This window comes from Microtus ochrogaster, linkage group LG2 (genome assembly GCF_000317375.1).
Source record: "Microtus ochrogaster isolate Prairie Vole_2 linkage group LG2, MicOch1.0, whole genome shotgun sequence".
Taxonomy (NCBI): Eukaryota; Metazoa; Chordata; class Mammalia; order Rodentia; family Cricetidae; genus Microtus; species Microtus ochrogaster.
Window position 1 is genome coordinate 12484236 of NC_022028.1, and position 26407 is coordinate 12510642.

A 26407-nucleotide genomic window follows, 5' to 3' on the forward strand; every position below is an offset into this window, starting at 1 on the left:
TTCTTTTGTTCAACTTCTTGTTTTTCTAGCCAAGTATATCTATCAACATTCCACAACTCCATAGACACACAGACATTCTCCCAGTCCCAGGAAGTCCGTTTAATTCTTGCCTTTCCTTCAGTATCAACCCAATCCACTGGCAAATCTTACTCCTTCCGCCACCAAAACAGACCCCAGTTCTATCCATTCTTCTCCATCTACACTGTCGTTGCATGAGTGCAGGCAGTCAGCATGTCTCCATGGAAGTCCTATTCCACTATTGTGATTAGACATATTCCTTTCCCTCTTGGGTTCAGTCTGCTCAGCACATGGGAGAGAGAATAAACTTTTCAAATTGAAAATTGCTGAAAACTTTTAGAACATGTCCTCCATTTTGTAGAGAAAAGGGGACATTCCCAATGCTGGTCCAGAAGCCGATGAGGTCCCGCCTCAGACACATTGCCTCCTCCACCAGATTCTGTATGGCAGCTGCGAATGCCACAGTGACCTGGATTTTGATTCTTTCAATGCACTCTGGTCACTGAGGCCTTGGTCCTTTGTATCTCCTGACTGAGCCCTCTCATGGGACAGTATTTCCAAAGTTTCCATTTACACAAATTCCTCCCATCACTCTTGTCTCAGCTCAAATGTCATTTTCTCTTAGAAGCTTAAAATCATCCTGGCTCCAGTCACTACCTGATGCATCGCCTTGCTCCACTTTCTTCAGTCTTCTGAGACTTTAATAATTTACCATCTTACACATTTATCACCTATTTCCCACACCACAGAACAATTTCCATGAAAACAGGGGTATGGCAAACTTGTGTCTGTTACACAACCATTGGGACGGTGACCTGTGCCATTTCAGAAACCCACAATGCCCGTGATCTTGTCCTAGGTGCTAAATGAGCCCGAACATCTATGTTCACCTGCTTAACCTTAGGAAACAACACCATATTCTATTCAACAGGAAAATGGCAGAAGAAGCAATTAAAGGACCAGGTGATGCTAAAGTTTCATGAAAAATTTAGAAACAAAAACTGTCCAACAATGAGCCCATCAGACGGCCATTCCCAAAAAGGAATGTAAAATCCCCACAGATTTAAGACCACTGATGGAAAAACACTAACACCTGAAGATTTCAACAAAAACGTTATTCAGTATTAGCCTTGTATTCTTGCACATGTTTCAGGCCTGAGAAACCACACACTGCACTCTTATTCTGAAAAGGATCCTGGCAGTAATTTTTATCAACCACCTTAGTTCCGAAGTGAGAAATCAAAGCCACAGGACATAAATGATTGCCCTTCCCTCCCTCTGCCAGGCAGAGATCACGATGGGACTCGAACTCATGACTTTTTGTTCCAAGGTCAGCTTTTCCCAGGAGATCAAGTTGCTTGCATCCTCTTAGTTACAAATAAGATTCTCCTCATTGTTTCTGAGCTGGCATACAAGTAATCCTTTCAGACTCTGATGCAGAAAAAGAGGTCTCCAGTTCTTTTCCTGAGCATGGGGGAGTGAGTAAATTAATATAAAATACCAACGTTACAAAACCTAAGGAAGGGATCAGTTCCATGTTTACAATCACACAGTGATACTAGCAACAACAGCAAATCCTGTTTGGTCTCTAAGGAAAATAGTCACGGTGACATTTGTCCTTCCTAGGCGCCTGGTATCCCTGAGGTTGATAATTACAGCTCCTCCCCCTCCTGTTATCTGAGCGCACCAGGAAGTGTCACAAAACACACAGTAATGTCTTTAAAATGGGCTACTTAAGGTCTTAGGAAAGATATACGCTAAGGAAGGTAAAATGAGAACTAATTGCCCTTATAAATCTGAGAGATTACTTGTTTATTTTGGACAAGTGCGTCTTTAACAGTAACTCAGCTTTCAGGAAGGAGTGGAAATCTCGAGGGCAGTATATACATCAATAGTTACACAGTCTGACAAAAAGGACTGAAGAATTGAGAAATATCTGTGTGTCTTATAGAAGAAAGGTACCAGGATGAGACTTTAACACCCAGGGAAGAAAACAAATAGAATAGTACTCTAATTAAAAAGATAAAGAATTTTTTTTTCAAAAAAATACAGACTTAATTCACTTTAATTTTCTTGTATAAAAACCCTTCCTTATGTGTTAGCCATGGCTGGAGCCTGGGCTGTCTGAATGGAGACTTGGCTGGGGTTTCACGGTGGAGTGTGAAAGGGGCTGAGGAGCTTAACAAGGGTACTTAGTGAACACAGTCCAAAGGTCAGGGGTCAAGTAGCTGTATAGCTGTAACCTTGGCTGGATAGCAATCCTAAGGGATTGGTGGCTTAATTTTTAAAGCTAGAAGCCCTTCTCATCCGGGAGCTGATGCTCTCCTAGGATCAGGGCAGACACCTTGGGGCAGGTCTACTATGTATTAGGAAGGCCATTCTCTTCTCTTGCTCGAAACACCCCCCCAAGCACACACTGGACCTGTGTGATTGCCAGAGCTGAGGGGGCAATGAACAACCCTTTAGGGTGTAAAGAAATGATCATATATCTGACAGTTGTGAACAATGATTGACAGGAGAACTCTTTGCTCAGATCCTGGATCACTGTCTCATATACAGGTCAGTGTCTGTTCCACCCCGTTCATCCACTGAGTTCCCAAACCAGGATCTGGCATTGCTACCAGCCCACAAGGCTAACTTAATGAAGGTAAAGATTAGCCTCGTCACACAAGGACAGAAGAATTCAACCGAGCAAATTGAAAGGCTGCCCTGGCTGACCAACTAATGAGAAGGCAGCAGGGCCCGACTCCAGGGGACAAGTCTTCGCTGCCCACCTCCTTTCCAGGTAGCGGGCACTGGAAGCCTGGCAGATTCAAGAGGAATGACACTGAAAATAGCTCACTTCTAAAATATGCCCAGATATGTACCGGCATGGCTGTTCTATGGGGAGAAGGAAGTGTAAGACAGATTGATTTATTCCCCATCACAAGCTTAGATGTTTCTCTGATGAGAAAAATAAAGAGCACAGCGAACAGTCATCAATTTTTGTTTCTTGGTGTGTCAAGTCATTTCCTTGTATAGAAAGCTCAGCCTGGTGGAGTTTTCTGCATTCCTACGGGAATCACAGTCTGCAAGTGGCAAACAGCACTTCTGTCTCACACACAGAGTAAAAGATAAAACCAACTGCGGTGTAAGAGGCCGAGCAGAGAAACAACCTCCTAACTGCTATTTCCTTTTCGCAGACTTCCTTTTAATAAGGAATTTGAGGCCAGGAGGAACCTATGAAAAACAAGAACAGAGATTTTTTTTTTCAAGCTCTTAGCGATCATAAACCAAAAGAAGGAGGGCTTAATTGTTTTAGAAAACCTTTACTTCATAAATTATGTTCCCCAAACAAGTGTAATTTGTTCCTAAACAACAACGTGTTGAAAAGGCTTAAGTGTTGATTACTGGGGTCCCAATGCTAATTCTTCAAGCAGCTCATGGCCCAGGGCTTTAAGGAAAGCGGCCTTCAGAAGAAAGCTCTGTTCCCGTAGAACTAAAGCAAGTTTTCTAGATCATAGTTAACAAGACGGACATTTGTTTATTTTTTTTCCTTTTAAAATGAAAGGCCACATGGAAAAAAATTCTATTTTTAAACATTAAGAACAGGCTTCCAAATTAATTCTTCCATTCTGAATAAGCGTGAGGCAGGGTTCATGAAGAACTTCCGTATTTACCAGTATCGCTGAGGTCTCTGCCTTGCTGAACGTCTTCCAGGAAGAGAAATATGATCCAAGTTACATTTCCTGAGAGTGAAGTGAGAGATGCCTGCAGTTTATAGTAAGTCATTTCTTTCCCAGCTGACATCCACAATCACCTGTCTCCTTACAGGCGAGTGTGGCTAGCTGGGCTGGAGAGTCTGTCAACATGCCTTCCCTCAGGCTTGGGGATAATGTTTGATTTCAGAGTCACAGAGAGTCTGAAATCTTAGCCTTTTTGTGTTTGCTAAGAGGATTCAGACAGATGGGTTGTTAATGGGAAAACAAAGCTTGGTGATGCTCTAATAATTTCTCGCCCATTCTGGTAAGCACTTGTTCATTGTGGTGTTGAAATGACTTCCTGCTGAACACAAGCCCTCCTGCAAATGCCGTCCAGCTTCCCAGGAAAAACAAAACCAAAAACACCAAGGCGAATTAAGCGAGTTGCTCTTTGGAAAAAGGGAACCATCGCAAGTGAGTTCTGTCAGGTGTTTCTCACTCAAGGAAGAGCAAAACATCCTGAGTAAAACTCAGTCGTCACAAGAATCCCTGGAGATCAGAAATGATTTCTGGGATCTGGGTGCTTGGCGTCTGCTTCAAAATCCACTTCAGAAGTCTCACACCTAACTGAAAGCTGGGATTTCTCAATGGCATTCACACAGTTCCTATTTTATTTTCCTAGGGTGTATGCTACTGCTCCCAAGCCTTTGACTTTTAGGATGAATGAGGTTCACACTCTTCAGACCTGCACATGCGGCCTTTCAGAATAGCCTGGCCTGTCTCGACTCTCTCCCACCGTGGTTCACTAACCGCACAGGATTCTCTTAGTATCCCTCCAAGTGCCTTGACCTTTAAAAGGACTTTAATATTCTCTTTAACAGACATAGTGCATGCTGTCCCCCAGCTCATCTAGCAAATCATACTTTTAATCCCAACCTTTCAAATCCTCTGTAAAACTGTTCTTCATCTGCTCTCCCAGAGTTCATGTCATATATATATATGACATTACATTCCATAATAGCTAATTGTTGGCTTCTCTGGCTTTTGGGACAGAAATAACTTGAAAGCATGGACTATGCCTTTCTTCATCTTTCAACTCACAGTGAGCACCCATGATCATTTAGGAATTGAGTGAAATGCTTTGCAGAATTTCTTTTCCTTCAGTGGCATCAAAGCTGAACTTAACAGTGACATAATATCATAAAGCGCTCTTCTCTGTGGTCCTCCTAAGAACAGATAATTTTATGTGATTATTATGTGTATTAAAAAGAGCAAGGCAACATGAGGGCAGCTGAAAGAATTGATCATATTCATATCTCTAACTTTTGAGCCTCATGGAAGGAGAACTGGGAGTCAATAGAATTTCTTTACTGAGAATTTTGTGTGGCTATGTGGGTAAACTGTGCGGCCTCAGTGCCCCAGAATCAGAGGCGCTGCATCCTTAACACACTCCTTCAAAGGATGGATGTGTGTGTAGCTACAGGGTAACTCTGTAACCCGAAGACTGAAGATGAGCAGGTCTGAACAGAATTTCACTGGATCATGGGGAGCAACATTTTCATGGATAGGAATTCCAGCAAGGGTAAGACCAGAAATTTCGAGAATAATGATGGAAGTGGATTTACTTTTTTTTGTCTTGTTTCAATTCCTATTTTCTTTATAGCACTGGGAATTAAACCCACCCCACGGGCATTACATGTGCCATGGTAGTACTCAGTGCTGGAACCACTGGGCTACAGCCCTTGCTCAACCATATCTTTTTGTTTTAAACATGTACACATAATGAACATCCCTGTGGTTCCCAGAAAATAAACCCAAATATTTGGGGGAACTGACATTCCCTAGATAACCAGGTAAGGAGGAGGTTTCACAGTGATGGAGGTTTTGTGTGCTCATGACATCATTTGGACCCCCAAATTGATCGAGTCTTCTCAATATAACTGAGACCAGTTATATGACTCTGGCCAAAATGACATCAGAATTGTGGGCAAAATTACATTGAAAGTGAAGTGTGTATTGGAGCACAAAATTGAAGTAAATTTGACTGAAGACATCGGCAGGGACTGAATGCTGAAGATAGAACTGCACAAAGTTTTCTAGGCTACATAGCAGTCCAGTTGGCAGGAATGAGAAACACAGGTATGAGAGAGACATTGTAATGCTGATGTCATTGGCACTGGAAATGGAAGCGTAGTTACTAGGATCTCAGAAGAAGACATTTTTATAGGACTGAAGAAATCTTGGTCAGATGTGAATGGGTTAGGGGATGATTAAGAAAACAGGTCAGTCACATGAAGCGTTTGTGAGTGAATGGGACTGTTTAGGAAATGTTTCTAGACTAGGGTGGGATTAAGAATATATTCGAAGACTAAGAGGCTAGGGTACTATGAAGAGACAAGTTGAAGACACAAGTACAAAGGATCAGTTGTGGAAGAAGGTCTCATAGGAGGTCGGCTGGGAGAAGACTAAGATCACAAATGAGGAAAGCAGAAAGGCCACCTCTGGAGAAGACAGCAGAGACAGGGATTCCAAAATGTAAAGAGGAAGATGAGAGGGTTCAAGTAAGATTGCCTAATTCAAGCCTACATTCAAGCACCTAGGTGTTAATTCTTACAGTGCCATCATGTGTGACAATGCTGATCAAAACTTTTACTGACAAGTCTATCCCCAATTCACTTAAAGTGTCTAGTCACAGCAAATCAATTTTTTTCTTTTCAGTTATTTGAATATCTTAGTTTTTGTTTAAACGTTATAAAATATTCACCTTTTTAGAGTATTTTAAGAAATCTAAGCTGTCATTAAAATGAGGCCATGGACAAGGTAAGTAAAATATATGTGCCGCATAAAATAATATAAGCAATTTTAGGCTACCATTTTGATTAGTCTTCATTGCGAAGAAAAAAAGTTGAAATGGTAAGAGGTTTATGAGCAATTAGGTACCACAGCTATTCTTCCTTGGTTGACGTAAATCCTAAAGTTTATCATTGAAATTGTGCTTTTATCTATTTATTTGGTAGCATCCAAGAGTAATTGTAAAACTATTTTATGATTATAGTGATATTTTATAAAAATAGAGTCCTACCTCTTTATAAAAAGTCTGTAGAGTTGCTATAAAGGTATTCTTATATATAGCAAGAAGTCATAATTTTACAACCATCAGTTCTTTAACTAATTCAACAATTTAGAGCCAGAGAGGTGAATCAGTGGGGGTAGAGGTGCTGGTAGCCAAGACAATAAACTGACTTCAATTCAATTCAAAGCCACATGGAGGAATGAGGGCACCAAATTCCTCATATTATCCTCTAACTCCACGTTAGATGTGATGGTATGTTTGCATACACACACACACATAAATGTGCATGCACACACGTGCTAAATAAATAAAAAAGCAAAATTGATTCATAAAATTTAAGGTTATGCTTAGCTATTTAAAGCTTTGCAAGCATTATAAAAAAAAATACATTTTCCAATTCCTTAAGTTAATTATTAATTAATCTTCTCAGGACTGTTATGGGCTTAATAAGATCAGAGATGTGTGAAGCATGTGCTCATCCACCTGGGTTATTTTGTATAGTGTGAAAATGCTCCCCAGACATGCTCATAGGTATTCTGATTGAGGCTTTTTCCTCAACTGAGATTTCCTCTTCCCAGGATTGAATCAAGTTGACAGAAAACGTGATACAAGCCTATCATTTGATCTCATTTCCTCTCCCTTCCTGCCCTTTCTTTTTTCTTTTCTCCCACCACAAAGTTATATCCTATTTATATGGGGTTTTTGTTTTCCTCTGAATACTGTTTGCTCAGAGATACAAAGCTGGCCTTCATTTGTTTCCCTTCCTGTAACATGAGGGCCTGCTTGTTGGGATTTCTGTCCTCCTACCAGAGCCCACAGCCTTTAGCCCCAAAAAACTTACACAGAGAATCTACATTAGATATAAACTGATTGGCCCATTAGCTCAGGCTTCTTGTTAACTCTTATAACTTATATTAACCCATTATTCTTATCTATGTTAGCCACATGTCTCTGTACTTTTTTCAGTGGGGCAGGTCACATCCTGCTTCTTTGGTGTCTGGACAGGACTATGGAGGAATGGGCTTCCTCTTTTCCAGAATTCTCCTGTTCTCATTGCCTTGCCTCTACTTCCTGTCTGGTTGTCCTGCCTATACTTCCTGCCTGGCTACTGGCCAATCAGTGTTTATTTCAAACATAATTGACAGAATACAGAATTGTCTCGCACCACCTTTCCTTCTGCTGAGAGAACATCCTAGCTGTTCCATTGGAAGAATTGTGTTTTACATGGCTAGCATTCTGCTCCACTATAGCAAGTGGAGGGGAAAAAAACACTGTTTTCCTCAGAAATGGAAACACAGTCACTTTCTTCATATGCATTTGAATCTAGAAAGAGGTAAGTTTGTAAATGGACAGCAGTATTTCACAGGCATTTGTTTTCATTTTATTTGACAGAGGGTTTAATCTTTGAAGGTGATTATGAGACTCCTTACTTTACTAATATATTGAATATTGATGTGGGGTTCCCCTCTGTATGCTGTGAATACCATTGGTTAATAAAGAAACTGTCTTGGACCTGTGCAGGGAATAGAAGTAGGTAGGAAAAACTAAGCTGAATGCTGGGAGAAAGGAGGTGGAGTCAGAGAGAAACCATGGAGCCACCACTGGAGACAGACATGCTGAAACTTTGCTGGTAGGCCATGACTTCATGGGGTTAAGTGACCAGGAACTAACTAGCGGCTTCTTCACAACAAAATATAAGTTAATATTATGCAAATAAAATCTCTTCATAGTGTCTTCATTCACAACTCATGTGAAATAAAAATATTTAAGGTTTATAAGTTTTTTTTTCCACTAGCACTCCAAAGAGATACAAAATTTTAAAAGTTTCTGAACAAATAAGATTATCTGTCTCTGGGTTCACACTCAAGTGGATCTTCAATTAAAGTGATAGCAATGAATATCTATGCACTTGTGATCCATTACGCATGCAGTTTAGCTTTCCAAAATAATACTGAGTTATGTGAAATCTGAAGGAAAAATATTCAATTAACTAAGCTTGATGAGGAGAAGATAAAATCTTCTCAAGTCTTCCTAGGTGACCAACAAGAAAGGCACATGGACTTCATAAGAAATACAGTAAAAAGGTAGGAGCAGGAGGATTTCCATAACCACGTGACTTCATAGCTGTAATCTCAAAAGGATCTCTTTACTTTCCCTTACAATTAATGCATATTCTTAAATCTCCTGAAGTGTTATCAGTAGAGACAGTGTAGTAAAAATGAAAGGTTTTATCCATTTAGCAGGTGTTTATTTCTTATATTCTTGAGGATATTTGTTCCTTCAACTCAGTGATACTGTGTTTTAAAATGATGAGCAAATGAAGCAGTCTCCACCTATCAATCAATACAATTTTTAAAATATTGTGTTGAGTATTTAATTACCACTTTTATAATACAGAATTGTCCTGAAGGTCCTTTCTAATTGTATTATAGAAGAAGTTATGTAATAAATAGTTAATATGTAAGTCAAATCAAGTATTATTATGTTGCTTAATTTCCATGATGAAAAGACTTAAAAGCCTGGCGGTGGTGGCGCACGCCTTTAATCCCAGCACTCGGGAGGCAGAGGCAGGCGGATCTCTGTGAGCTCGAGGCCAGCCTGGTCTAGAAGAGCTAGTTCCAGGACAGGAACCAAAAAAAGCTACGGAGAAACCCTGTCTCAAAAAATCCAAAAAAAAAAGACTTAAAAATATTGAAATTAGATTATCAGGTTCTGTAAAATCATTGCATATATCTGGCTTAACTTCTGATCATTAATTTATATCCAACCAGTTACAAAGTAAATTTGAGAGAAAAAAATAAAACTTTCCAGAACAAATAAACAAAAATTCTAGAGGATTTTGCATCATTTTTACATTTTTGTAGTCATTTTAATGTTAAATCACTTGTAGATAGATAAAAATGTCCCTGAATTTCCTAAAGAGGTCTGAGATATTTTTTGTAACTATTGTTAATATTTCCATACATTATTTAAAACTTCTACAAGAGTTATCTTTAAAATCCTTCCGATCTAATACTAGTAATTTTGCTAAATAGTTTCCGATCTAATACTAGTAATTTTGCTAAATAGTTTCCAATCTAATACTAGTAATTTTGCTAAATAGTTTGACTTGACTTAAACAATTCCATAGTTATGAGCCCAGCAGTCTTCTCTTTCCATTTTAGAATGTATGAGCAGTGACTCACCTCACATTCTTAGCGGCACCAGATGATAACTAAGGAAGTACCACCGTGATGACATAAAGAATCATGTGTAACAGTCAGTCAGTCTCATAAAACAGCTGGGCAAGGTTTTAGCTAAGTCACATCGCCCTTATATAGGAAGCTTCTTCTCTCAAAACAAAAGAATGTCCAAAGGAAAGCCCAGGGGACACATAGTCATTCTCTATAGCTTAATGGAACTGCAAAATGATCCTTCAAAAACGCTCAGGAATTAGAAGCCTGTGTCAGAGCTCTGAGCACAGCTTCATGCCTCAGAATTCAGCTGGTTTTAAGTACTTGGAAAGGACCCAGCTAAGAGTGAAAAAAAAGTGAATCACGGGTTAGAAAACAAGCCCTTATGAGGGAAAGAATGAAAATACTGAAAATTGACCCTTACACACATGGTGCTTAAAGTTTAGCCTCAATGACAGAGTGGTGGGCTTTGAGCCACATGGCTTAACGATGCTGAACCGTGAAAGACCGGAGGTTCCAGGTGCTTCTCAGACCAGCACAAGAAGAAATTATCATTGTTGTTGGTGTTATTAATTATTATTATTTGCTGGGTTTTTTTTAAAGCTTTCTTTAGTTTGAATTATTTCTATGTGTGAGTGGTTGTATACATATGAGGGCCAATAACCTAAGAGGTCAGAGGGACAGAAGTTTTGGGGCCTTCTGGAACTGGAATTGCAGGGTTCCATAAGGAGCCAGATGTGAGTACTGGACACTCAACTCGGGTTTGGGAGAGGAGCATGTGTTCTTTTCTTTTTTGTTTTTGTTTTTGTTTTTTGTCAGATTAGTTAGCAGTTTTATTTTTGGAGGAACCTCCATGCTGATTTCTATAGTGACTGCACAAGTTTATACTCCCACCAACAATTTATAAGTTTCTCCTTTCCTTACATCTCTGTCAGCATTTGTGTTCTTTTTTATTCAATTTTTTCTATATTTTTTTCTTTTTTTTTAATGGCGTGTGTTTTTAACAGCTGATATGTCATCTCTGCAGTCCCTAGTAGCTGTTTCTTTCTTTCATATATTTAAAGTGATGGGTTCCATTATGGTATTTTGATGCATAGTTAGTTCCTATTGATCCCCATCCTCCCCTTCCCTCCTCATCCTCCTGGTCCCTTCCCAGGTGACTCACTTCTTGCTTAGGGAATGTGTACTCTATACCATCCTTTTAATTTTCCTCTTCCTCATTTTCCCCTCTGCATGGCCTCCTCTTTAATTTCATAATTATATGTGAACATATATGGATTAGCTACCATATATAATATTTTTTTCTATTATATCTATGTATGAGAGAAAATACTCAGTATTTGTTTTTATTAGCCTGGGATGCTTCACTTAATGTAATATTTTTGTGTGTATTGCTATTTTATTTACAATAACTAAGAAGTGGAATCGATTTTGTCTCTCAGTAGTTAAACAGATGAAGAAAATGTGATGTAATGGGATCTGCTTCAGTTGCAAAGCTAAAGGAAATCATGACATTTGTAGGGAAATAGTCAGAGCTGTAAAATTTGTAGGGAAGTGTAACTTTTCCTGTATCCTGTATCTCTCTAATAGGTTCCAGGAAGGGAAGACAGACTCACATCCCTTACCAGTGGAAGCCTGGAACAGTGTTCAGTGCTGAGTCGTAGGATGTTCGATGTTTGCTGACTGAAATAAGCGTTGATTGCATAAATTAGAGGGACTTAAAAATGCTGCTTCGCATTCATCCTTTTAGCTGAGGGGAACCATTTAGGAACAGCTATGGCAGGTGGAAGACACACCTGCTCCTATTAGCAATTGCATAAGGATTAAGTTTAAAAACAACACCTTTGAATTTAGAACCACATGCCCTAACTCCACAGATGACTTCAAATAACACAAAGTATACAAGGATATGAATGTGCTGGGACAGAGCTAGTACTCTATCAGGATCTCTGAAGATGGCTCTCAGGTCTACAAATCAGTGTTTTGGCAATAATCCTATGTGGAGCATAAAACCCCTTTCCAGTAGTTTGGAGTGCTGTTTGTACTCCTAAAAACCTGAGTTTGACTAATGACAGCTTACGGTGGAGGAGAGGAGGGAGGGAAACCCACAGCCAGGATGTAAGATAAATGAAGAAATTTAATTAATAAAAAAATAAACTTGAGTTTGTATAAAAGCCCATGTGAAAAAAATCATACTTCTAGGGGCCATCATTCAAAACTATTAAAGACAAGATGTGAATTTTGGCATAAGCTTTCCAGTACACCACTCAGATTCAGGGTGATTTTCAAGGGAGATGCTAAACTCCAGAGGACCCCCAAAAGTCTAAAATACAAAAATACAAATTAGACTAGTTTCTACTTCCTTCTTCCCTTTCTTTGAGACATGCAGGTTTTCTTTTGTATGACATTTTCTTAGCTTTTGTGAATATTCATTGACACTTCTAATATCTCAAAAGACTGAAAGCATTTCTCTATAAATTTTTACTTGTCCTATGATTTTTTGTTTCAAAATGATATATAAAAATCATACCTAGTAATGGAGTGTCATATGACTTTTGATACATGTATGGATTGAATGATAATAAATGAAATTAAGTGCGTTTATCACCTTAAATGGTCATCAATTCCTTATAGAGAAACTTTCAAAATCTTTTCGCAAGCCTTTTGAAATGACAATATAGTGTCATTATGGTTATCCCTGTATGCTATCCAACATCAGGAGCTGCTCCTATCTCATCGTAACTTAGTATCCACTGATCCCTCCCTCCCCATCCCTTCTGATACCCAACTGTGCTAGTTCAAATGAGAAAAATCCTCCCATAGGCTCAAGTAATTGATCGCTCATAGCCAGATAGTCATGCCGTTTATGGAGTTGGTCCAACGTTGCTAGAGGAAGTACATCAGTGAGGGCCTGCATCGAGAGTTCATAGCCTTGCCCACTTCCAGTTTATTCTGTTTCTTTTTTGCAGTTGAGTAGATCCTCTCCTGGCTCCCTATTCTAGCCACCTGCTACCATGCCCCTGCCCCCACCACCATTATGGCCTCTGGAACTGTAAGTCCAAATAAACTTTGTCTTCCATGAGCCTTTTTGGTCATGGTGTCTTTTGACAGTGATGAAATGTAACTGATGCATCTCTCTTGGATTCTCATAGCCACTCTTCTACTCCCATGGGCTACCCCTTACTTCCAGGTAAAAGGATGGAGCTATCTAACCCTGCCTTCATACAGCAATAACCAAGGATACACTAGACATTTTGGTAACAAAATATAGTCATATTGGGAAAGAGGTTTCCCTTTTGTTTCCACAGAAGAAGAAAAGATAGGAATTCCTACCATCAAAACTGGTAAAGCTTAGATTCCAACAGGAGAGACCTCTTGACTGGAAGAGGTAATAATTCATTAAACAGTATGGCCATTAAATCTAAACTAACTTTTAAGACTAACAAATCCCTTTCATTTGATCAGATATAACCTACCAAAAAGGAAACTTCCCAAAGTTAGGGTTGCGGTAGGGTTCTGTTTCTGGTTTTCCAAGAGAATGAAGGCATCCAGCTAAGGAATCTGAAGACAACTGGACAAATGAGACATCTGAAGAAAAAAGATGAATCATCCAGAGAAATGTCCCAAGAAAAAGAGTAAATTGGCCTAATGGTGTAGCACATTTCCAACAGGATGAAATTTTATAAACCTTCCCAAATTTTGTTTCTGCTATTCTCCACAGACATATAAGGCAAATGGTCTTTTTTCCAGCCCCAGTCTTATAAGATGGTTTATAACCTTGGGTGTTTCTGTCATTGCTTAGTTTTGAAAGTTGTTTGCTCTGCATTTCCCATTTACTCAGGTAACATTATATTCTTCTCGGGTCTCTGACGGAGCGGAAGACAAGATAAATCAAGATAAAACAAGAGTTTTTCTTGTTACCAAATTCAGAAAAGAAACTCACAAGAGAAGTGTAGGGAACATAAGGTTGAGCAGCATAAAAAGATAGTTTGGGGCTGGTGATACAAGTTAGGATAGAAAGTAAATTAGGTACAACACTTTGGACTCACCAAGATATGGTAGATAATGTAGTATTTTTCTCTGAATTTCAAATGCAAATGGACTGAACATTGTTACTGTAATTCTTACCTGTATGTATTTGTACATAGTTATTGTACATATTGTATATTGTTTTACTATATTAGAGCTAAAAATCTTCCCTTTTTATTTCTTAAAAAAGGGGGAGAAATGATATATGATGCTGTTTTGCATTCTGACGATACAGTTTGTATTGAATCAGAGGTAGAGCCAGATGTTAGCTGACCAAAATTAACCATAGAGGTTTTGGAGGACTGAGGAAGTAGTAAGGCAGAGCCTAGAGATGATCTCAGCCCTCTTAGAGGAAGGAACAGAAGAAGTAGAAAGTCATTGGTGCCTGTTCTGATACTTCTCTAATCTTTCAGGTTTTTACTCCAATATCTGACACCTGACGTTTTGTTGATAAAGGATAATTAGATAAATGCTTCACATTTAAGTGCCCTTCTAATAGGTCAAAGTACTAAAAATCAACAGAACTCAATATGGCCTCAAAATTCATCCTACTATAGTTTTCCAAACAGCCCTATAAGTTAATGACCTGAGATACAGGGTAATTTACCATAACAGAATCAATGATAAATCAGAAGATTCACTTCTTGAAATTTATTCCCTATTTTCTAATCCAGCTCTGACTGTGGTGGCTTTAGGATCAATAATACATAGAAACTCAAATTTTATGAACACCTTTCTTTGTATTGTTAGAGAATTAATAAAGGCTCACTAAGGAAAAAATAAAAACTCCTTCTGGTCAAGAGAACAGAATCTCCGGTGACATAACATCCCAGTTGGGTCAAGTGAGTAACCTCTCCAAGGTCCAGCTCCTAGGAAGGCAGGCTCCTCTCACCCCCATCTAAGGAGAGAGGTGGAGCATGCTCTCCTTTAATGTGGTACTGTATCTTTTCTACGCTGGATTTTTCCCATTGCACAGTGTCCTACAGAGTGCATTCATGCCGCTTCTGTGCCCGCCACCTTCCTGAAATACACAGAAGACTGTAGTGTTTCCCTTCTCTTCTACCTGTTCCCTAAGCACACCTTACAGCTGCCTGACTCCTTGCCATGCAGTGGCTTGTCTTCCATGGGTCTGACCTCCATGCTGGTTCAACAAACATGCTTGTCTTTTCTCTCTTTCCCCTTCTGTTTCTCTGGGGAGAGTTACGGCTTGACTGCTCTGAGAGTTTTTAATTTAAACTCTAATAAAATTGATTTCAAGATTCCACTTGAGTTCATTCTTAAATTCTTTTAGCAGTAAGACTAAAACCCCTAACAGGGGGAAAAGCTTCCCCTGGAAAGATAACTCAGACAACTAAAAGCACGCCACCAAGAATCTTTTAAAGCCCAGAGACTCACCGTTCGTTAGCTCAAGAAATACTGAAGAAATGGACAGGAGTTTCAAATCAAGAAAAACACACCAAGTTGTCAAGACACACTTTAGTCAATATAGTTTTACATGTACAATAATATAGATATAGATAGGTAGATATAAGAATAGATATCTTGAGGACCCTTGTCTGAGCAAACTTTGGGTGTCAGACAGGAAACCAGGCTAAGGATATTGAATGTACTCTAATGGGTTTCTGATCCCCACATTTGTGAGGCTTCTACCCTCATGAATGTCAAGTAGAATATGCCAGAACAATAAAAACAAGTTCAGGCACAGAAAGCATTTTCATTTTCCATATAAAACAGCATCTGCCTTTTCCCATGCTGAGTCTGCAGGGCAGCTTATTTACAAATATATAAATAGCTGCAACTTTACTCCAGGCCCATTGAAAAATCAAAACGGCATCATGCAAGAGAAGCACCCTAGCATAGTTGGCTCCATGAGGAAAATGTAAGTGGAGTGAGCCAAGTGACTTGACACTCGCTGGTCAGCTTAACCAGACACCCTCCAGTTTCCTGTCATGGAGGGACCCACGGTTATGCTCTGCAGAGTCAGATAATTCACTTTCATTGATTGTCCAGAGACTGGGGAGTGGTTTAGAGCCAAAGGTTGAAAAGCAAACTTCAATTCATTGGTAATCCCGTGGGCTCACAGGGAGATCACCTCATAGTGGCAGTACTTTTAAAATCAGCTTATTCTGCTTTCGTGAAAGTCCAGTGAATTTAGAATGACTCACTCTAGTCAATTCTTTTCCCATATTGCCAGACTTACAGGGATTTAAATCACCAGGAGAAAAGAAGTAAGAAAACCAATGCATCTTAATGTTTGAACAGAATGTATTGCCTTTCCTAAATTTATTAAGAAACATTATCTACCAAGAATTAATCCCTCTCCCTCCCTCCCTCCCTCCCTCCCTAGACACACACACACACACACACACACACACACACACACTAGCATGTATCTTGCTTGTCCTTACAGCATATGCATAACCAAGCATGGAAGTGCGGGGCTGTCCTCAGTGTCTCCTCATGAGGTCACCTGAACAGCTATACCTTATGGCACCTAATGACAATCACTCCTTATATATACCTGCAATATCAAATCACGCTCTTCCTTAACATCTTTGTTTCTCATCAATGAATGAACAGAAGAATGCCATTAAATTAAAGTCTTCCAAAGCATCACAAAACAGGAAGTTTAAAAGGAACATTTTACCAGGAAGTGGTGGCGCATGCCTCTAATCCCAGCACTCAGGAGGCAGAGGCAGGCAGAGCTCTGTGAGTTCAAGGCCAGCCTGGTCTACAAGAGCTAGTTCTAGGATAGGCTCCAAAACTGCAGTGAAACCCTGTCTCGAAAAACTAAAAAGAAAAGAAACATTTCCAGAGGGGAAAAACGAGTTACAAACTTAGTCTGTGTCTAGAATCTGAGGACAGACAACAAGATGCATAGACACATGTCGAAAGTAAGAGCACTCATGCATGCTGTATTCACTTTCTCACAAAGACATCTGGGCTGAATGTTAAACCCAGGATGGCTGTGCTGCTTATTCACAACACTGCATTGGTACACAAGGATGTTCAAGTTTGAGCCAACATATAAATGCCAAAAAACCAAACTGCAAACCAATTTCTCATCACTTCCAGTGCTATTCAGTATTTAGAAGAAGCGCCCACAAATAAACTGTTGTTTTAATTCCCCACAAAACATAGTATATAGAAATAAATGCAGTAGCCATCTTTTGTCTCTAGATCTATATTGAGCCTTATGTTTCAAAGTTCACTTTTTAAATTACTTTTAAATTTATGTCTACTTTAAATGCTAACAAGATTACTCCAAAAGTATATGTAATTTTCTGAAGACTTTCTGCATGTATACCAAAGATTGGATTGCAGAATTTTATCAATAACAAATACATAAGTCATATATTCATTACAGCATTGAGGGGCACAACTGAGCTTTTATATTTTTGAGCAAGAATTTGGAATATCCTTAGAAAATATTTTTTTACTATTGTTGAAATGAAAACGAATTAGTTTACTCACCCAGTGTCTCTGAGAAGAAGGGCACTTCCCAATTTGAAACAGGTTTTATCACCTTCACAAAATGCACGCCTCAGAGCAAAACTCTCTCCAAGATCAAAGCCTGTAAAACGTCACACGCTATTAAACCCAGCAATAAACTCGCAGACAGATTGATTTTCTTTAAAACAGGAACTTGTTATCACATCTACAGGTTGATTGATTTAAAATAAAATCCTTCTGTTTGAAATCAACAAATGTGCTCGATTTCTTTTTTGTTTATTTTCCTTTTAGGGCCCAGGAGAATAAAATCCTCTTTGCCTAAGGAGGCATGGCTATCTTTCTGAAGAACAGTTCATAAGTAGAGGTCTCTCTGGCTTCATCCGGCCTGATTGCACAACCCTCCCACCTCGGCCTGCCCAGTGGAAGAGCATACTGGATGTTGAGAGTGCAGGCATGCACCTCCACTGGTGCTTCTCAAGGGTGTTTCAAAGGAATACAATATCGCTTCACTTTCATTTAGGCGTTGACCTAAACAAATTGTTATGGTAGTTCATTGTACCCTCTCTAAAGTATAAAGAGAGCATTAGCCAGAATAAAAATCATAGCCATTCTTTTCTAATCTAAACAGCCTCTTACAAAAGTATGCTTTAGGGGAATTATACAGATGTTTCTAATTCAAGTGTGAGCTATGTGTTATTATCATGTACATGTGAGAGAGTTGAGGAAACACAGAAAGAGAATATGGAAAGGAAAGGGAGGAAGGAAATCAAAAATAGGAATGTTGACTGTGTTGGTAGAATAGGCCTGTGACACATTTTTGAGACTGAAGTAGCGGAAACTTGAGTTTGAAGCCAGCCTAGGCTACACAAGGAGATCCTGTATAAAACAAAGAAAAAAAAAGAAGAAGCAACAATAACAGCAAAACCAGCAAAGGCAACATTAATAGCAAAAGAAAGTGTAAAAAAAAACATAAAAATGTTACACCAACACAGTGTGTAGATTATGACTACATCTGGGTGCTATAACATCGTCTCGATATTCTTTCCTCTTTTCAAAAAAGGCACAACTTTTGTGATTTTTCCATAGCATTGGTTCTCCACCAAGGTGAGGTGTTGTTACCTGAGATTAAACAATTTAGAACTCTGCTGATAGGATTCCTCTGCAGCATTTACTCCATTTCTCGGTGAATGTTGTGATCTTAACGTGTTATATTGGGAAAGGAGCAGGCTGGCCCACCTAGGCAAGACTTCTCATCAGGAGGATAAAATCTCTGGCTTAGTGGAGACCTAACACGCCATCTGGGCAGGGTCAGTGAGCTGGCTGCGGAGCCACCCCTAGGATGGGGATGGGGTGAGGTGGAGGGGGATGGCCTCAAGTATTTTAGTCTCGCTGAACTCCCAGTCCCCAGAGCAGTCTCGTATAGGGCTGCACCCACACAGTGTGCAGTCACTACTGATGGACACTTTGCACAAAGTGCTGCTCAACAAAGGATGCTCACCTGAAACCTGAAGTTTGCTTCTGTCATCTTGATATCCCTCCATCCTCAGTATCGGGCAGGTACTTTCTATTTAAAAGACAAGCATGGATTATTTGAACTAAAATTTCCATCCTACTTTTTCCAAATAAAGTTCAATGCTACTGTATAATCAAAAACAAGATAACAGTAAAAATAAAAATAGACTGAACTACCTTATTAAATTTCTATAAGGTGGGGATGAAGATCCCCAACCCACAGTATGTCTATGAAAATTTAATGTTATTTCTATAAAAAAATAGAATATTGCCTGGCCCATGGTGAGAACACAGTGATGCTGGCTATTATTATCACTATTACCCAAACATCCATGTTTTTGTGGATATATATATCCATCCACAGGATTTACTTAACTTTCATAGCTTCATTGAACAATTAAATTCAATGCATATTCTCTCAAATAAACAAGTGAATTATTGCTATATTTTATCATAATTTTATTCATATTTTATCTGATGATCCTAAGCCTTTATAACAGAAGGGGACATGAATGGAACAAGTTAAATAAAATCAGAAAGCAAAGAATTTTCTATATGATAAAGCTGAGGAAGTTAATACTTTATAAGTTTGTTCATAATACTCATGGATATATATATAAAGTTAATCTCTATTAGGCGAGTTTACATGTCCAATAAAACCACATCATAATGTATATGCATATATTAGTCTTTGAAGTAATATGCTTAACTCTAACTCAGACTATAACCACAAATGAAGTAATGTTGCCAAAACTGCAAGCCGTTTTTCAAGTCATGCCACTACACAACAATACAGCTACACTCTCAAACTAAGTGCATCAAACCTTTTACATTGTATCATCACAGGTTCAATTCTCCACATCAAAAATTTGTGTTTGAGTTTCATGTCATAAAGGTCATAGTATGGAAAGGAAATAAACCATTGATGGCAAACTGACCATCTACTGGGCTGAAAGTGACAGCCTCTGATTTTCCGGTTAACGTCTGACTGCCTCAGCCCTTCGTTTGATAAGAGCACCTCATAGCTAGAGCTGTGGCCAGGATCAGTGTAGCATATTTTACTGGAAGGGCCTCAAAGTCTAAGTGATGCTATCACATCATTGGCAAGGAAGAAGCAAATAACATGTTCTTTCTGAATGACAATTAGAATCCCAATTTCGATAGATTGGGATGTGTGTGTGTGTGTGTGTGTGTGTGTGTGTGTGTGTGTGTGTGTGTGTGTGTGTGTGTGTGTGTGTGTGTGAGTCTTTGAAAACTGACAAGTTTATTGTCTGGTTTAAATGGAAAAGCAAAGATAGCGAAAGGCAAAGTTGAACAATAACTTGGAGACAAACCATGAGATATAAGGAATCATATCAAAATGGAATATGCAAATTACCAACTCACATATTCCATGGCTTCGGTGTACATATAGAAAGACATCAATCAAACAGAATAGGAGGTCCAAATGCAGACCCTTCACCTGTAGCTCTACTTACTGCAGAAACTACTGCCATTCAGTTGGAAATGGAGAGTGTTTTAATCAATGGGACCTGGTATTAGATATTGACACAGGAAAACACTGAATCTTGATTTTTTTGTTTTTTATACTACATGAGGAAATTGGAGAAAATTATAAATGTTAAACGAAAACATAAAGTAGGTTTAGTGAAGCATAGAGCTTGGTGAATCTGGAGAAGCAAAGAGCTCTGGAGAGAGGCAAAGCATTGCTGTCAAAAGAAACTATTGATAAATGGGGTTTCAGCTGAAAGCATGTATTAATCAAAATATCGGAAGTGTGAAAGACAAGCCAGAGAATAGGAGAAGGTATTTACAATAGAAGCATCTTAAAGAAAGAAGGCAAACCACACATAAGGAGAAAATATCCAATGAATCCAGAACAAGCCCTGAGCTCCCACAAATGAGCAAAACATGAAAAAGTTCATTTCCAATACACTCTAAACTTTTTAAGCACTTTACAAAATGGAATATGCAAATTACCAACTCACATATTCCAAGGGGTGTCACCCCATCAGTAGAGGAAACCACTGAGAGTCCATTAAATGACCAAAATTAAAGAACTGTCACTCCAAGTGTTGATGAGGCTGTGACAAATGGCGAACACTTTTAGCTTGTCTACATTGCTTGTGGGGGCCGAGAGTGGTGCAGCCGCTTGGGAAAACCCTCTGACAGTGTTTACTGAAGCTAGCGATGCATGAACTCCAAGAGACAGGAGAGCAAAACAGAAATGGAAATGACCTTTTAGATAAGAATGCCTATGTTTTCATTACTTGTAGAGTTACAACCTAAAAGTTCATCAAGAGGACACACTGAAAAAACTGGACAACAGTTTAAAAAGAAAAATTTGGCTTGATACATTGAAATGTTTGGATATTAGAGGCAAAGTAAGTGGGGGAGTGTCATTCCCCTTAATATATACTACCTATTCCATTTATGACAGCCAATCTCTGTCAGAGAAGTGATTACCATAGAGGGGGTATCACCTCAGAGCAAGTATACAGAAATTTTTTAGAATCCAGGAAACATTTTATGATTTTATTTGAGTCATAATTTCATTAGTGTACATATAAACATAAAAATTCAGTATATTGTGCTTTTAACATTTACTGACTTTAGACTATATAAGCAAAATCTCAACACAAGAAGGAGAGTAGTAGCTCTCTTGAGAAAATATTTTAATCTAAAAGTAGCTCTAAAATGTAAGTGATTAAAATATCCCAATAAAAATGTCTATTGGCTATTAATGTCTATATGGCAATATGCCATAAGAGGAACCTTGCGTTCTTCATAGGCACATAGAGGAAAGATGTAGTGTGTGATTGACAGAAGGAATCTCTGGGCAGCAGAAGGGCTTCCCCGTTGGGAGACTTGGGAAGGGAGGAGGAGTTATGTGGCCTGTTTCCAGTAGGAAACTGTAAATCTCATTTCAATTCTTCCTAGGGAATATATGTTGATGTCAACAGAATAAACACATTGCTTTGGAATAAATGAGATTCAACATTCCCAGCAATATGTATGTATTTCCCCACTAAAAGTATTTCATTTATAAAACATTAATGCTGTTTCCTACCTTTAAAACATATGCTTTGTTGTGAACAGCTGAACAAAACAAATTAAAACTAAGTGTTTTAAAGTTTCAGGGGTAATAAGATAAATTTATGAAGATACATGAATTCATTGCATAAAAATGAGGAAAGAAGTAGTGGCGCTTCCTATCATAAGCTAGCAATGCTAATCAATTTAAATAGTGACATATACATTATAATACAAGACAGTAGAAGTAACACTATCACAAGTTGGGCATGTTAATTTATTCGAATATAAACATATAAACATAAGGTGTATTTTAATATTAATATATCTTTAGACTTATGCCTAAGATTCAAATGTTTTCTTAGGCAGACAGGACCAAGCACAGCAACTCTGTCCCTCAGAGGCTCTCAGGAGTATCTCAGAGTAATGAATATCATCTTTCTATGGATGATACATTGCTTGCCGAACTCAACAGCTTTTCAAAAGCAAATAAAAGTAGCTTTAACCAATGCATGCTAAAGTGTTAATGTTAATGATTGTCAGGCTTCATTTCCTCCTTTACATGACTTGAAAAACCTGGGCAGTCTCCAGGATAGATGGGATGCTGAAAGGAGCCACAGGAAACAAAAGGGAAGTCATCTAGCTCAGCTTAGCATATACCATGACTTGATTGAATAACATCTTTTAACACTCTTGTTTCCTGGTCATCTGAAAGAATCATCCTAGAAAAATAGGTCGTGCAGCTACTCAATGAGAGAGTAGGAGAAAAACACATTTCCTGCAAACCAACTTTCTCTCGTTCTGTATTGAACATCTCTCAAAAGCATATTTTAAACAAAATAATGACAACTTAAGAAACTCTTTCCATTCTTTTTTACATATATATGATTTTTTTCAAGACAGGACTTCTCTGTAGCTTTGGAGCTTGTCTTGGAATTTGCTCTGTAGAGAAGGCTGGTCTCGAACTCATGTACATCCACCTGTCTCTGCCTTCAGAGTGTTGGGATTAAAGGTGTGTGCCACCACCACCCAGCTTGGGCTGGAGAAATGGCTTAGCCATTAAAGGCTAGGCTCACAACCAAAAATGTAAGACTCTTTTCATTCTTTAATGAAATGTATTTGTTCCCATCATCTGTTTTAGCTATGTTAAGAAACGAATCCCTTTTCACACATACACACGAATAGATCTAATCTATTAGTTCTGGTCCTCATTTTACCAGTAGGCATGACATACTAGATCTTGGGACTGGTTTACTTTTCTTCTTAAAGACATTTTAAAATATATGTGTGTGTTTGAGTGGTTTGACTGTGTGTATGTATCTGTACCACATGAATGCAGTACTCTCAGAAGCCAGAAGAGGGCACTGAATGTCATGGTACTAAAGTCACAGGCTGCTCTTAGCCTGTCGTGAAGGTACTGGGAATTGAACCCAGATCCTCTGACAGATCAGTGAGTGCTCTCTTAACCACTGACCCATCTCTCCAGCCTCATAAAAATGTTTTTAATTATGCACAGAAACATTGAAAGTATGGTTATAAAAAAGGATTTTTGGACAAGATCCCTAAAACACATAAAACAAAAACAAACAGCACTTTGGGTCAAAAAAAGTTTGCACATCTTAAATACATGCTGGCTCCTATGATACAGAGTATTCTACTCTGAATGATGTGAATTTACATTTTATTATGGTATTCACTAAAATACTTGACATGTTGAAAATCTCCTTTCACTTTTTTTTCTTTTATATTTTCAGTGTCCTCTTGCTTCTCATATCTAAGACCAGCTAAAATCTATTGTTTCAAGTTTGTCTTTTCAACTGATTAATATCTAAGCAGTCTGTGTTTGTTTACTGGTGGTCATGCCAAATATGAACTAGGAAACTTTGTGAGTCCAGCTTAGGAAAAGCAAAAGGTGAATTCATTTTTGTATATCCTAAGGCAAAGGGGAAAACTGAATTTTCAGAGTCATGAAAAATTAAGGCCAGCGTGTTCTGTTAGACCTTTTCAGTTGACAGAAAAGCCTTTGCATCACTTACAGAACACTTCACAAATTATAGGAAAAGAAAATGTGTCCTATGCTTGGTAAGGATATAATTTATGCTTTATCTTTGCTAAAATGTACATATCTGAGGCTGGAGACGGCTCATCAGTTAAAAGCACTTGTTCTTGCGGAGGACCAGGACTGAGCTCCTAACACCCACCTGGCAGCTTCCAACCATCTCAAATTCCAGTTCTAGGAGATCTAACACTATCTTCTGAAGTCTGCAGGCACCAGACAGACACTCATATGATGCACACGCATATATGCAAACAAGACACTAAACACATAGAATAAAATAGATATATCCAAAAATTGAAACAAAGATAAGAATAAAGTGTACATCATCTCTGAACATTTGCATTTTAACAGTAGCCCCCCCACACCATGGGTTTTACATTACAAAATCTTAGGAACTCAAAATGAATTGAAATATGGAAAAATTAAATGGAAAAATCTAGAAATAATTTTTTAATTTAAATTTAATTTCAGAATATTGGGGTTTTTAAATTTTATTTTAGTGCCAGCTATTGCTGTCAATCTCTCACTAGGACTAATCTATAGATAGGTCTTCATTATAGGTAAGTAATGTATACATAGGAAAAAACAGTGTATGCAGGATTTACTGCTACCCATAACTTCAAACACCCACTGGAAGCCTTGCAATATATCTCTTGTGGATAAGGATGACGCTATCATAGGTCTCAGATAATCGTGACTTAAGTCTTTCTGAGAGAGATTGTACACCATAAATCTAGAAGTCCACCATTTGTATGTTATCTGGGAATAGACAAACAAAGCACTTTTTCCCAGGAGAACTCACAAGACAGTGAACATTGCTCTGGTAAATGTGCCAGAGTCCATGGTTCAGCTTTTGACTTTGCAGACGTAGAAATCAGATGATTTACAATCACAAAACACAGTAGCATGTGCCCCTATCCCCTGTTCCCGACCCTCTACTCCCCTGCCCCTCATTCCTTTGACTCCTTTCTCCAGTCTTTGTGACATTTCTCCCTCATGTTGAGCAGTAATCGGTCTCAGAACCTTTGTGCTGGCTGCTTCTCAGGTGTCCATGCCTTCTTCTCACAGCCTTTGTGCTTCCACTTTAAAGCCCCTGCATGAGCCCAGCCTTCCCTGCCTGTCTGATTCTTGTATTACATCGTATAGGATTGCACAATATAGTGGATAAATGGAAGATTCATAATCAAATGCCAGATTCATAATGATAATATTTTAACGTCAGTATGTCTGACACAATCTCTAGAACATCCAGGCGCGCTTGAAAGCATCATTTGCTATTTATCTAAACTTCAAATTTAGCTTGGTTCTTGAGATTTTATCTGGCCACTTTCCCACACTCTGTGAGCCCAGAGATGATGTTAGCGTGGACTACAAAGATAACAGCGGGGATGGGGAAAGGCAGAAAGGATGAGCTGCAAGAATCAACAAGCCGTGGCGGTGAGAGAAGGGTTCATTAGACAGCATGCGTATTAATCAGCGGCAGGTAGGAGGAGCTAGAAGTGTTCAGACTGAGGAGCCACTAAATAATTCAAATGGCTGAACAGAAGTTCATGAATTAAGGGCATGGGAGTGTATAAACCTGGGAAGCTGGGTACAACACAGAAGCCATCAATACAGGAAAGAGACAGCGCACACACAGTGTGAGGAAATGACTGCAAACATTTCATCTTTTTCTGGAGGTTGATAGTTAATAACCAGAACATGCGACTCTAAAGTCTCGACAGCAGAAAAGACGCTGACAAATGCACTGCAAACAAATGCATTTAAAACGTTTCACCATCACCAATCATCATAGAAATGCAGATTCAAACTCAGTGAGAACATCTTGTTCCAATTTTAACCATCATGAAGACAAGAAATAGATGGGGATGGTGAAGAGAAAGGGGATCTCTTGTTCACTGTTACTACAAATGTATTATTACATTTTTTGAGGGAAATACTATGGCGCTCCTTGGGAAACATAAAATGGAACTAAATATGATCCAACTGCCCCACTATAAGACATTCCCAAGTGAACTGGAATTCTTACACCAAAAGATGTATATTTCTATATCTATTACAATATTATTCATAACAGTCAAGCTATAGAAATAACCAAAGTGTCTACTGACAAATAATGGCACAAAGAAAATGCAGAAATTTTATCCATGAAGATGAATAGAATCTTGTCATTGGTAGAAACATGAGCAGAAATAGAGGACCTCATATCAAGTGGAATAAACCTGCCATAGAAAGAAAAATACTGTGTGTTCTTGTTCAGATGCTGGTGCTAGGGTAAAATAGTAGTCACAAGAATCGAAGCTGGTGTGAAGGTGAATGCCAACTTGGAAGGATCTAGGATCACCAGAAAACAAACTGCTTGGTATATCTATAGGGG

General features: G+C 38.7%; 1 protein-coding gene across 1 annotated transcript in view; it reads right to left on the reverse strand.

Moving 5' to 3' along the window:
* Col19a1 (collagen type XIX alpha 1 chain) overlaps window positions 1-26407 on the reverse strand; it is a 319373-nt gene that overhangs the window by 276593 nt on the left and 16373 nt on the right. Inside the window, exons 3-4 of the mRNA XM_026785603.1 lie at window positions 18925-18990; window positions 17448-17547 (exon numbers count right to left, since the gene is read on the reverse strand). Of these exons, the coding sequence (XP_026641404.1) occupies window positions 17448-17547; window positions 18925-18990 (166 nt within the window). The remainder of the gene's footprint in view (window positions 1-17447; window positions 17548-18924; window positions 18991-26407) is intronic.